Raw genomic sequence first — 14,321 nt, 5'->3', positions numbered from 1 at the left:
ATCCAGTAGGATGACACATCTCTGTGGGCTTGACACTACAAGCGACACATTACACATTTGTTTGATCCATTGTTAAAATAAAAAATATGAATCATTGCAGTTTTAAAGTTGCCAGCCAGCACATTTTTTGTTGATTTGCAGGTAAACAGTTTTCTTATTGTTTCTATGTATTCCAATTATGCAACAGTTGTTTCATGAATACATTGTCATTGCAGGTTTGATAAAAGCTATACAGACACCTTTGTATAACCATCTGCCAGACAGGTGTGGTTTCATAACGCAGCTTTTACACTCAAACAACATCTTTATGTAATAATTTGCACACAAGAATGTTTCAATTCCATATATCCACTGCAGTTAACTTGACTTATTTTAAGCAAAGAATAAAACTAGTGATTCTACTAGTAACAGATGGACAAAAAATGCTCCTCCTACCATACCTCCTCCTCTTCCTCTTCTTCTTCACCACACACCCCTCTCCTCCTCCTCTTCTTCTTCTTCACAACACACCCCTCTCCTCCTCCTCTTCTTCTTCTTCTTCATCACACACCCCTCTCCTCCTCCTCCTCTTCTTCTTCACCACACACCCCTCTCCTCCTCCTCCTCCTCTTCTTCTTCTTCACCACACACCCCTCTCCTCCCCCTCTTCTTCTTCCTCACCACACACCCCTCTCCTCCCCCTCCTCTTTTTCTTCTTCTTCACCACACACCCCTCTCCTCCTCCTCATCTTCCTCTTCACCACACACCTCTCTCCTCCTCCTTCTCCTCCTCCTCCTCTTTTTCTTCACAACACACTCCTCTCCTCCTCCTCCCCTTCTTCTTCACCACGCACCCCTCTCCTCCTTTTGGCAGCATCCACTCTCATATTATTGGTGTTCTGGCTGCGGCTGCTGTGTTCCGTGTTTACTCTCAGGGCGACCCCTCCCACAGCGACATGCAACCCGACCTGCAGGTGAGCAGTTCAGACCCAGCTTCCCTGTTTCCTCCCCAAACTCTCAGTGGATTATTTGCTGGAGGGAGAGACGATGTACTCCAGATAAAGCGAAGTTGCCTTTTAGGATTGTAGGATTCACAAACGGGACGCGGTCCTGCATCGCGCGTCTGGATATGAAGGCAAACGCAGACAAGGGGATGATTTGAAGGCAGCAGTGTGGGCGTATAGGTGAGCTGTCGGCTGGGTTTCTTCTGTTTGTTTTATTGTGTTTTCCACAAAAGTCGTAGTTGGTATCTCTGCTGAGACAAACTGCGTGTGCGAATAGGACAGAGAACTTGGGAAATTTAGACAGGCATGAAAATTATAATTATACTAAAAAACTGTTTATTTTTCCGCCTCACTTTCCTATTTTTCATTGTTATTCTTATTTAATAATTGCACTATTCTTAACGTTTTACTTCTGTAAAACTTAACCTATTCTCTACTGTTTTCATACTTTCATCTTCTTAAATGATTATTATAAGGACAGATTCACAAAGGAAAGAGCCGCTCCTATCTTGTATAATTATGGTGATTTTGAATAACAGAGTAGCGCGATTTAATTTAACTCTAATTATTTCAAAATTATATATTTTTAAAGTAATATTCTTGTTTTTTATTATACTAAATATTTCAGTAGTAGTGTGCCATAGGTTTAATTAAACACATGTTAGGACTGAACAGATGATGAAAAAAAAGAGGATGAAAAAAATGTATTTTTAAAATGTATAAAAAAAGACAAAACTCAATGAAAACAGTTGTGGTGTTATTAAAAAGTATGGTGCTGTCGACCGACGCAATAAGTAATCAGACTGTATTGTATTGGTGGTAAATATGGGGGAGGAGTATGGATCACTGACATGTACAGATTAGGTTACACTTGTCCCAGCAGTTACTAACAGTTTCCACTACAGATAACGCCAGCAGTAGTGTTTAAATGTGGATTACAATTGATTTATAGTGTTTTACTACATGTGACTGGCGAGCACGTGTTTAGTGCCAGTTTTGCTGGTAGATTATTACTAAAAGTTGTATAAAAGAATAATGTGATTCATTTCCTTGTTTTCTCTGTCTTTGTGTCTCTCTTCAGTTCATAAAAGCAGTCCAGTATCAGAGGCTTGTAATCCTGACATGTGTAAAACCAGTGAGACAGTAACCTGAGATCCCATCCTGAGGGAAAACCAGGATGTGTCCCATTGTGTCACAGCTTTTAGGCAAGATCAATGTTGGAGGCAGCCGTTGCAACCCTGCTGCTGCAGCCTTGCTGCTCTCCCTGTGTCTTGGCCTCCCTCCCTCTGTGGCTACTTGCCCATCCTACTGCCTTTGTGCCAGTGATATAATTTCCTGCAGTGGCCGCAATCTGTCCGTGCTGCCCTTTGATCTCCCAAGCTATGCCACACGGTTGGACCTGAGCCACAATGCCCTCACTGTGCTGCCTGCGGATTGGATCTCCCAGCCATTTGACAGGCTCTCTACACTGGTTCTCAGCCGAAACTCCATTGGCCAAATTGAGGTGAACACCTTTGTGATGATGCCGCATCTCCTTCACCTGGACCTCTCGTCCAACCGCCTGACAGTGCTGAACTCGTCCATATTTACTGGTCTGAAGGAACTGAGAGAGCTGTTGCTGTTTGGCAACCAGATCGTTCTAATCAACCCAGGGGCCTTCAGTGATCTTCACAGCCTGAAGAGGTTCTACCTCTCAGGGAACAGACTCACAGACTTCCCCTTGGGGCTTTATGAGGAACCAGGAGGGCCTCGTAACCTGACCTTTCTTGATCTGTCATCTAACAGGCTCTCCAACGTGCCCGTCCAGATCCTACTGTCTCTCACCCGACAAGGTGGAATTTATTTGCAGGAAAACCCTTTGGTCTGTGACTGTGCTTTACTCGCCTTGCTGGAGTACTGGATGTGGAAACAGTATCGTCCCCTGGTAGACTTCAAAGGTGAATACCCATGTAGAGACAATGCAGGACCAGGGCCTAATTGTAGCCAGCAGGGAGTGTCGGACATGCCCCTTGAGACTCAAATGTACCAAGTAGAGCTGGGTAAATGGCTATGGGTGCCATGTGTGGGGCTAGCTGTGCCTGCCCAGGATGGGCTGGCAGTGTTCTGGGTTACTCCTAGGACAGTGCTTAATTCATCAGCAAATGATCCAAGTGACCACCTCACAGTCCTCCCTAATGGCACCCTCGAAATCAGAGGAGCACTGTTGGAGGATTCTGGTACATATGGCTGTGTGGCAGCCCGTGGGCGCCACTATGACCCCAACGAGTCTCTGGAGATCATTGTGGTGGTCGGAAACTTGAGCTCTGCCAGTGGCTTGGCACATCGCAGTGGCGCAGAGCATTTCAACACTGCGTTCACCACCTTGGCTTCCTGTGTGGTCAGCATCATACTGGTGCTGCTCTACCTGTACCTCACTCCCTGTCGATGCAGAGAAAACAGGGGTGGGGCATCAAGAGGGTGCGGCGGACGAGCCATAATCCTCTGTTCGGACCCCAGAGAGGTAGAGTCAGGACAGCGGCGGTCAAATGGAAAGAGGGTAGCTTTCTTAGAGCCTCAGGCAGAGGATACTAATATTGATGGCCCAAAAACACCAGTGATAAATTTCGGCCATGTTACCACTGAGGGAATTCTCAAGAATGGGAGTAGGACAGTGGGACAGACCCTCACAGACACTGCTCATGTGGTATAGCAAAAAAAAAAAAATCACCTTTTGCAAATTGTTGTATTCTTAGAGTCTGGACCCAAGTGTTTTTTTCACCATTCTGTTTCAGTTCATGATGAAAAAATCCATTTGATGTAGTGTGCTGTGATTCTTGTGAAGTAGTTATGTACTGTAGGGTTTGAGTGTTTGGTCTAAAGCAGAAAATGAAGTCTATTTGTAGGCAGAATTTCAATTACTTCTCGACTGTAAGTGGTGTCTGTTTTTACATTAAGAGTTCATATGGAAATTTCACTGTTGCCGTGAGAAATTGTTACCGCAAAGATCACAAAGATCATATAAATGTGGGTGGTGTTTTAAATTGGGCTGAGGGGAATATTCACCTCTGATAAGCTGCTAGAGACGTTAATGGATATTATACAGTATATACATTGTGAATACTGCCATCATGGTGACCCTTGTTATTTTTAACTGTCTGTCTTGTGCTGTGTCATTTTCAAAACATAAAACAGTCATATGTATGAAATGATCTGAACTTCGATGTTCTACAGATCAAACTGTCTGCTATGCATCATCTTCAAATTATGTTAATCAAATGTAACCCTGTGGAAGTTGCTTCTTAAAAGAAACATATAGTGATGTTATCAAGTGGAAACCAACAAAATGTTTACTTTGTGCTAAGAAAAGCAGACTTTTATTTGACTGATACATATTTGTTTTGATGGAATTCTCTTAAAGGGTTGCTTAACCCAAATTACAAAAATATTTTTTTTTCTTCATTACACATAGTGATATCTAGCCATGCAGAAAGTTTTATTTATTTGTTTAAGGTTCTGAGATATCTGTCTCTGAGATTTCCGCCTCCACACCAGTACAATGGAGGTAAAAATTACATTTAAAGCTGCACTAATCAATATTTGTAAATTGGAATCAATTTGTGTAATGTGAATGGGATCACTTGTAGTCACAAACCCATAGAGAATTAACACCAACTCTGCAGTTTCTCCCCCCAGCTCTTCTTAGTGTTTTATGGTATGTTCAGACAGAATGCAAAGCAAATCTTTGCTTTTTGTGTTCAGTTCAGCTTCTAACGGAACTCAGAACTCACCGGTTCTTTCTGTTATTTCCCTCCAGTCTCTCTCCTTTTCCCTGTTGTCTCTGTACATTTATGAAGCAAGCCACAGGATAGGCATGAATTTTTCAACTGTGTTCTGAGTTGAAACATCTTCAACTCTCATTGACGTGTCTTTATGTCCATTCACGCCGCCTAGGGCGAATTTGAGTCTACTTGTGTCTTTGCATTGACTTTATATATAGTTGCATCACGTCTAAAATTCGCTTCAAGTTCTTTCTGAACACACAGTTAGCGTCTTTCAGCTTATTGGTTCATTCCCACAGCTCTCATCAACCACGTTTCAATTTGTAGAAGGCAGCTATTTTCAGTGAAAAACCTCTGATAAATCCATTTAACACTACCCGCCCAGCACCAAACAGCAGACAGTCAAAGTTACCGAGTAGCTGGTGAACATAGTGAAGCATTTTGCAGCTTAGCAGCCAGATCCCTCAGGAGTTGGTGGAGACCAAAACAGAGTTAAAATGAAAGTGAATATTGGACTTAAATTAGTGTAGAGTCCAAAAACATGACTCTAAATGAAAAAATGCTTATGTTGCTCTGTGTCTGTTGGATATGTAAGTAGGTAACTGTTTGCTAACATGTTCACCATCAACTTTATAACGTGATAATATGTCTATGGTGTGTTTACAGCTTGTTGTGCTGAGGCCAATAAAATCAATTGATGCTTTGAATTGTAATTGTTTTCAGCAAAGGACTTCTCAAAATTTTGGTCAATAAAAATGATATGTACGGCTAGACACCAGTAGAGGTAAGTGAGAAAATATGTTATTTTGTCATTTGTGTGCACTGACCCTTTAAGCTGTAATTTGAGCACCATATCAAAAAGTGATACTTTGCTAACATCATAGGAAGATTCAGTCTTCTCCATGGTCAGTCAGAGGTCAGCTGTAGAACAACCCGCCTGGAACTGGTTAGGACTGACACTTAAGCAGGACGGACATTTGTCAACCTGATCCCTGGTTGTCCTCTTTAAAATTGATTTCCCTGCTCACCCTCCACCTTGTTACACAGACTTGCTAGACTAGCTTTAAAAATACCACATTCACAGAGGAATTGATCCTTATCAGTTCAGACAGGAAGGGAGTTTTGGCTGGGCAATATAGCTCCAGTCAGCCTAGATCAGTGTCACAGAAATCAGAAGGTTTGCCAGCTTGCCCCGAGCCCACCATGACCCACATTCCTCCATCCTTCCATTGTTTGATTTCGATAGGTGTGTGGAGTCATTTGCAAGGTGCCAAGAGACTTGTTAAAGTTTCAGTGTCCTTGGTTGTACCACTGTTTGAATATTAACATCTTTTTATGTATTTTCTGTTTCATTAGAATGCAGCATAAATTTTAAGTAGAGCAATGAAGGTAACACTTTGTCATGTCTGCAATGACTAATATTTCTGTTTTAATTTAGTTTATTTGTGTTTTAATCTAATTTAATTAATTTGTATTTAAAATGTGCTAATTTTGGAGGACGAGTATGTTCTTTTATGCCTACAAGTGAAAATTAAAATAATACCCATATTTGAGGTGTTTAGTATCATGTTTTGCTCCTCTCTGGAGGTCTGTTCAAATATTTTTTTGGTAGTACTCCGATGTAAAATGAACAGAGTCAGAGCAGTTTGGGTGAAAATGAAAAAATAGTGTTACATCAGAAGGATTTAAGGATAGCAAATAACCCCTTAGTGAGACAACAAATCGCATTTTCAAAAATCCTCTTATAAGCTTTTTCAATGGCTGGTGAAAAACGTAAAAATCCTGTAAAACCCTTTTTTTCTTGTACACTTGTTGGTCAGTACTTTTCCAAGTGGAAAGATATTTCATATGAATGTAGAGTAATTTCAGTGTGTTGTAATTGCAGTAACGACACAAGAAACCTTTTATTACGCTTTATGCTTTCAGAGGCGACAGACCAATGGCAGTGTTGGATAGATGCTTCAGGTAGTGTGGGATCCCATTGGGACTAATTTAAGCATCCCTCGCCATTCACAGCTACAAACTGCTTTTCACAGGTCAAGACAGTGACATCTGAAGTGTGTTGCAGGTGTTGTAAATGCAGTAGAGAAAACCAGCCACTCATTTCTGCATTTCATTTAGTAGATTTAGTAGATTCATATTTAATGTTAGGAGCCATAGAAAACTGTATTAGCACTCATGTTTGTAGTGTTAAAAGTATTAGTAGAAGGAGGAGCACATCATTCCAATCAAACCCTTCCTTCATTTCTTGCCTTTATTGAACTTCTATTTTTTTTTTGATTGACCCCTTCCTATATTAAAATCTCCATATCAATCTGAATCAATCAAATCAAAGTGTGGTGGTTCAGCCTTTAGTTGAACCACCACACTTTGCAACCGTCTGTCTATATGTATGTTTTTCTATTATTTGTGGTGGCCTTGAGAGCTCAATGCACTGCACCTGAAGAGTGCATGTGCAAATACACAAAACACAAGTAAACAAAGACATATCTTCACCAATTCCACAACATGTGTATGCTGAGAAATAAAACACGGTCAAACAAAAAGAAAACACATTCACTAATTTAACACAACACATATTCAGCATAACAAGTACAGAAGACACAAACCCAGACAACACAACCAAATTCAGAAATGCTCTGAAGTTGACTACTTGTGTTGGAAAATGAGCTTGCGATTCAAAGATCCCCTCCAGACATCTTTTGAGACATATAACAAATACTTTGCTTTGAAATGCTTTTTATTTTGCTTTCACTGTTCAATGCTTCAAAATTCTCCTAATTCACTGTAAAGTCCATTTAAGATGAGCACAGAGGAACTTTCCTCTTCAGCAGATGAATGTGAAAACAACCTTCATTCTGCACAGTGAAGCTCAAACATCCAAGTGAAGGCACAATAAGCTAAACACATTTTTGACTGGAGGGGGACTTTTAACATTCTGATAGCATGATTTCAATGTGTTTTCTTGGGTTACAGTGTATTGACTTGCAACCATGTCTTAACATTAGTTTAATAGCACAGCCATCAGGGTGCTCGAACAAAGAAAGCCACAGTGAACTTGTGTGGCTGGGTGTACATCTTTATGCAGTCTATATGGCTTATGGCACAATATACTCTGTATGGAGTGATGCTGAATTTAATCTGTCATCTCTATATAATTGTGTGGTAGTTGTTTTTGTAATTTAGTAGCAGTTGCATTCATTGTAATACTTGGTTGTATAGTAATAGAGGAGTAGGTGCAGTAATGGAGCTGCAGGAGTAGTGGGTGTATTAGCTTCTATAATAATACACATTGGATCAATATTATACAATGTAGTATTTGCAAATTCTGCTAAAACTGATTAAAAAAAAGTTTGAGACATAAATATAGTCCGACACCACAGAAGCATTTAATCTCCTCTGTGCCCAATATAAATGTAGTAATTTCCTGACTATCCATAATTCAAATGCTGGAGGAGTGTAATGGATGTGTGGGTTGTAATTGAAATAGGAACATTAATGTGGACACATTCAAGACAATGGGACCATTTAGCAAATTTAATTAACATGATTTTACAGCACATCCTCATAATTAAATGACCACATAGGTCGATTGTACCATGCACTCCAGAAAGACCCATAGGATCGTTTTCAGAACGACCCATAAGAGTGAAATATGCTGCTTTCCAAAACTTGTACAAATCACTGTTGAAAAATAATGATGTTTTATGGTGTGACAGCACTGTGGTTAAGGTCTGATTAGGTTTAGGCACAAAAACTACCTGGTTAGGGTTAGGGAAAGATCATGGTTTGGGTTAAAATGTTCACTTGTAACGTGGTTACCACTTCCGTGAAGTTAGGCAACCTTTATCATCATGGCAATAGTAAACACCAAGACAATTATTACAGTTTTTTTTTAAAAATGTCCCAACTTGCAGTTGGAAACATGACATTTGTGGTTGGAAATGGGAAGCGAACTGTGGTCTCTTGCAGCAAAGTCCACTTTTTGCCATTTATCTATCTAGCCATCCACCCTACCTGCTTCCTCCTAATAAGGAAATTTGTCACCTCATATTGACATCATCTGAACTGCATCACTTCCCTGGGTCATAATTACTATGGCCGCTAGATGGTGTCTGTCACTCAAATGTAACTATAGGTTGTTTTTGTTGGCGTGAATTTTAGACCTAAACTGTCATTGTTCTTGTGAGGACGGGCTGTGATTTTGTTAATGTTTCTTAACTGTACGATCCAACCACCATGTTGAGACAGTTCAGTCCAGAGCTATGTTATATAGAAAGACACACCTTACCCGAGAAAGATCACTATAATCTTTCCACTATTATGGTAATCATGCCCCCCGCAGACTTACCATTTCATAAGCAAATGCTGCTTATATGATAATCAGCTCTTTTGGAGCCAGAACTCAACTCACAGCACATAATAATGATGTAAAGTCTTGTCAAAAAGTCTTGTCAACATGCATCAAAAATTAATGCCATTTGATGGACACCTCCTTTATTCATAGCACATTATACTGTAAGTGCCAACATTTGGAGCATGTGTGAGCCCAGTGGGATTTGATCTTGTAATATTGGTGGCATATTTCCTGCTGCTGTATAATGTATGTTGGACCCAAGAGCTTAACAGTTAGAGTACTAAGTACTGTGCTTTCAGGGTTCCTGGTGACATGCATAAAAACCATGTCCAAAAACTACACTATTTGCATTAATATTTGTTTAATTTTTTATGACAAGTAAAACCATTTGGAGTGAAGCAGCACAATAAACAATGTAATTGATAAATAACTGAAACAAGCAGATTTATAGGAGTAAAATGTATGACACACCTTCAGTTTCTTAGGGACATCATGCTCTCCAGAACTTGGGCCATATATTACAGAGGAAAAAGGGTAACAGACAGAAATTCCATTATCCAGGGTGAAAACTTAATATATATAACACCAACTCCAAGTATGAGTTCTGTAATAACTGTGAAAAGCCTCTGCTTGACGATGAATTGGCCTTAAAGGTGGGAAAAATATTTCAGGATTACATTGAGAGAGTTTATTACATCCTGCAGGGCCATGTCAGGTATTCAAGATATCCTTTTTTGTGCTGTCTGACTTTCTTCATGACTTAACCTTAAAGTTGTAACTCTTAAATTAAATTATAATTATAATGTTAGGTTGGAGTACCTTTAGTGGCTCCATGTGCAAAGTCTGATAAATTGACTCGAGTGAGTCAGCGTCCGATGGGGCTGAAGACTTCAAGTTTGAAAATGAAAAAAATTTGGGGGTGTCTAGCTAGAAAAAAGTTAGGTTACCAGACCTCTTTAGCCTGCTGCTCATCTCTGCTGGAGGCTAGCGGCTCCAGACTACTAGCATATACAACCCAACTGTTGCCGGTCAACTTGAATTGTGGGTAATATAGGTGCCAAGTTTTGACAAAGAATTAGAGGCATGCATAAACTGCTTCACAATAAAAGCCACTCCTTGTATTGCCAGATGAACACTTACAATGTAAACTAGCAGCAGGAGGAAATGTTGGGTTAGCATTAGCAGTAAATTAATACAGCACTGACACGGCTGAAGGAGAGTCAACAGTAAACAGTATGGACGATATCAATGAGATAAATTATGCTAGATTACATGCCTGCTTTTCTGTGGATCCGTCATGTGTATGTAGACCATTGGAAACCCATGTGGGAATGGCAGACCCTGCCAATAGCAATGAAAACTACTATATAGAAAGGTGATTAAAGAATATAAATATATTGAGTGGCTATTGTCACTTGTCAAAAATGGGATTTAATTTAATGAAAAATTTAAAAATTATAACTTTAAGTCTTCCTTGATTACAGAGCAGTGTTGTCCGTAACATTGTAATATGACCGTATTAAGGCAGAATGATATTTCAACATTACTACTCTTACTGAGGAACACTAATATCATAGTCTAAACACTTGAAAATAATATTTCAAGCTCAGAATGATTAAGTGTTTGAGGACGAACCAGTAAGTGCTTAGGAGAGAGCTAGAATGGATGTTTCATCAACTTGCTCTAATATGCTTTAGCTTAAGGAGCATATCAGAGTGGATGGAGGAGGCAGACAGAGGAGGGAATGTGATTCATTACTGAGAGATGTGAGCTATTTGTTCAAGGGATGAGTGTTCAGCCCACAACAAGATAGGGAGAAATTTTAATATTATGAGTGCATTAGAGCCGGACTAACCTGATATTGTAGATATGTGAGATAAGGTTTCCAGTGTAATTTTAAAGCCACAAAAAGAGAAGTTTGGACTAGGTGGCATGATTATGAGCTAGATCACACTTCATTAAAATGTACAAAGGCAAATAATACAATTTTCATTTATTGCTGTGAACTGTAAGAAGTTTCTTTATTCTGCAAGATCATTCAGTGGGATTCACAGGATGAATACAGCATATTACCTGTGAAATTGCAGGTGAAATCTCTCTTAAAAATGACATGAGGTAGCAAATATCTGTGCAGCTTAATTGGGCAGAGACAGGCACTACACACTGCCATGTTTAGAAGGCTGGATGCTAAAAATGACGACATTCTAGTGGTTTATTCTTTCATCTCTTTCCACCGAAAAGGAAGGACTGCAAATTGATCTTTAAAGCTGACATTGATGATTTGTGGATCTCACACAGCTCTTAATCCATTTTCTATGAGGTATGTGTGTTTTCCGATAATCAAGGCAACATAACACTGCCAGGAAATTTCCTTTGAGAGAGAAAGAGAGGTCAGGTACTATAGAGACTCCCATGAATACAGAGAGAGAATTTGCAATCAAACGCTAATGATGGTAGTGAATGAAGTATGAAGGAACTCAACAGAATTTTAGACACAGGAAGCTTGTAATGTTACAGTTAATTTATTGTTATGTCACCTCAGGCTTCCTGATCATAACCATAGCACTTACCTCCCTTACTCATGTACTAACACAGTACTCTGTCTACGAAGGCATATGATTGTTGCAATAGATTGCAGAGCAGTGTGCGTCAAGTGACAGATGGTGTGTCAACTTCAAATGTATTCACTACAACACTACCAAGGTCGAGCAGAGACATCAAAAGTATCTGGATGTTTAATATATCAGGAGTGAAAGGAAGTGCCAAAGGTGTTCATTCTGCAAAAATAAAAATACAAGCTGTGGCATTTAGAGATATTTCAGTTAACCTTAAACACATCTTTCATTTACATTCAAAGTGAGGTTTTATTATTTATACAGCATACAACATTAAAAGACTGGTCTTTGCCCCACATAACATTTTTTACTTACTTCAACATGTTTCAAATTTAAAGCTGCTGATATTTACGCAATAACATTTAGTCTGATGAGAATTTTCGGCACTTTAGTTTTTTTTTAAAAGCTGCCCTGATCAATATTTTTATATGAACAACGGGTAAAGTGTAATGTCAGAGGTGTTGCTCTTAGTAACAATGCCACAAAGAATTATCATCGACTCTGCTCAACGCAGCATTTTAGCGTCAGACAAAGTTAGTGACTAGCTGGTGAACATGGTGGCATTTAGCAGCTAAAGAAACTAGTGCTAAAAGGTGCATATTGGGCTTAGATTCACCAAGTGGAAATGATAATTTTGCTTTGTTTCTGCTGAAGCTGTAAATAAACAGCTGCTTACTAATAAGTTTGCAGCTTGTTGTGCTTCCATCAAGTGCCCCCCCAAAGTGCAACTTGAAGTCAGTAATTTGACTTTTTAAAGCCATCACCGCCGCCGTGTAAAGTAAGTGTTTTTTACTTGACTACAAATAAAATTATATCCATTGCGGAATACACATTCATAGCATGGGTGTCTGAAAAAATTGTTTGTTGTCAAAAGTTTTGATCAATTAAGTGTTTTTCTCACCTGTTGCAGTGTTCAGATATAAGCAACAATACATAATATGTAATGTGGTTATAATTGCCAAAAGAGGTTAGTAGCTAACAGTAGCTAGTTGAGTCGACTGCCACACACCTGGCCAGTTGCTATGTGAAGTAGGTGTACTTGTGCTTGACCTGTGCAAAAAGTTTCAGAAACTGTCAGATGCAGCTTCTCCCCAAGAAGAATAAATCTGTGCTGCCCCAGTTGCAGTACAAAAAGAAAAAGAGCTACCTCCATACTGTACCTGAGGCCATTTGTCTATTGAACTCCCCCCTCCCCTCTGGGAATCCTCCCATCCCCACTACTGACTGATGTGCCCAGCATGTAGTATTCCCCTCTGGGGATGAATACAGTTCTTTGAATTGAACTGAATTTGCATGCAGGTAATCACATCCAGGTGTTCCTGAGTTTTTTTTTTTATATAACATAATAACATAATGCACAAAGCATGCTGGGAGATGGAGGCACTGTGCGACAGACTTTTTGAGCAGAAGAAGCCACATTTTTGTGTCCATGTGAATGGCATTTCTGGAATTTCTACACTTTAGCAAAGCAATGTCCCTTGATTTTTGAGGGGAAATCCTTTCCCTTATTTGTGGACATATATTTGATTCAGTCTCATACTACAATTAGTGTTCAATGCTATGTTCACAGCAGTGAAATTCCTAAATTGCCTATCAACCAAACAATTTGTAACCACTGGTAACTACTGTAGAGTTTCTATTAAAGCAGTTCCAGCAGCATGGCCACTGTGCCTGTCTTTGTTAATTCAAACCTGTTTATTCCAAAATGACAGAAATGTTAAATGCATCTCCTCCTGTGCACTGGAGGAATTTTAGAGTAAAGAGCCAATAAAACAAGAACAGTGAGCAGTATATAAGCACAAAACAGACCTTTATATTATAATAATATAATTATATTCTGACTTTTATTTTTTACATTAAAATGTAAACTATTACAATTTTAGTAAAATAATGGTATCTACTCATACTGGTTATTTTATGTATCATGTTAGAGAGCCACAGGAGTGCTAACATATTTCCCCTCATTAGGCAATTACAGCTCCTCTAAGACAGCCAGGTGTAAAGTGCATCATCCAACCCCCTCTTAAGACAGAGCTGTAAAGCCTTAATACTGAAGGGACAGATGGGAGAAATGTGCTACCCAAAGATGCAGCAGATGAAGATGACCCAGATTCCATGGGTAAGAAGGTGAAAGGAGTGTCTTCTCTGCAAAGTAATTTCCTCTCTCTGCAGCAGGCGATGACAGCTTTGCCCTTAAAATTGTCTGATCAAATATTTCAGTGTGAATGTAGGGTCACAGTCTGGGCAGGATGTGAGCTGCTAGCCGTATCTTCAATATGTTATTAGGCCTTATTATCTGTCCACTGTTGCACACTGGGTGTGTGTGTGTGTGTGTGTGTGTGTGTGTGTGTGTGTGTGTGTGTATAAATTCTGTATTACCAAACTAATGACAGCCAAGTGCCCTCACAAGGGCAAAGTAAATGAGCATTCAGTTTGAAGGACTTTAAAATGGGGTTTAGGATTAAGTTCAGTGACACTTAAAGGTTGGGATTTGGGTCAAAGGTTAAAGCTGAGATTAAAATTTAGGTTTAGGAATGTCATAGGGATGTTAAAGCAACTATAATCAGTGTTTTTATATTAGCAATGGATCACATGATTACTTGTATGT

At 39.5% G+C, this 14,321-nt stretch overlaps 1 protein-coding gene across 1 annotated transcript; it reads left to right on the top strand.

The window, feature by feature from the left end:
* The first annotated feature begins 315 nt into the window (after positions 1 to 315).
* On the top strand, positions 316 to 5,444 carry LOC137176038 (amphoterin-induced protein 2-like). Its single transcript, XM_067582068.1, has 2 exons — positions 316 to 1,163; positions 2,065 to 5,444. The coding sequence occupies exon 2, from the start codon at positions 2,161 to 2,163 to the stop codon at positions 3,670 to 3,672; it is 1,512 nt and encodes a 503-aa protein (XP_067438169.1). The 5' UTR covers positions 316 to 1,163; positions 2,065 to 2,160; the 3' UTR covers positions 3,673 to 5,444.
* The last annotated feature ends 8,877 nt before the right edge of the window (positions 5,445 to 14,321 follow it).

This window comes from Thunnus thynnus, chromosome 23, assembly GCF_963924715.1.
Source record: "Thunnus thynnus chromosome 23, fThuThy2.1, whole genome shotgun sequence".
Taxonomy (NCBI): Eukaryota; Metazoa; Chordata; class Actinopteri; order Scombriformes; family Scombridae; genus Thunnus; species Thunnus thynnus.
This window is presented reverse-complemented; position numbering and strand designations above follow the sequence as displayed.

Bases quoted from the DNA above. Each gene is read 5' to 3' on its own strand.
- LOC137176038 (XM_067582068.1), top strand. From the start codon at position 2,161: ATGTGTCCCATTGTGTCACAGCTTTTAGGCAAGATCAATGTTGGAGGC.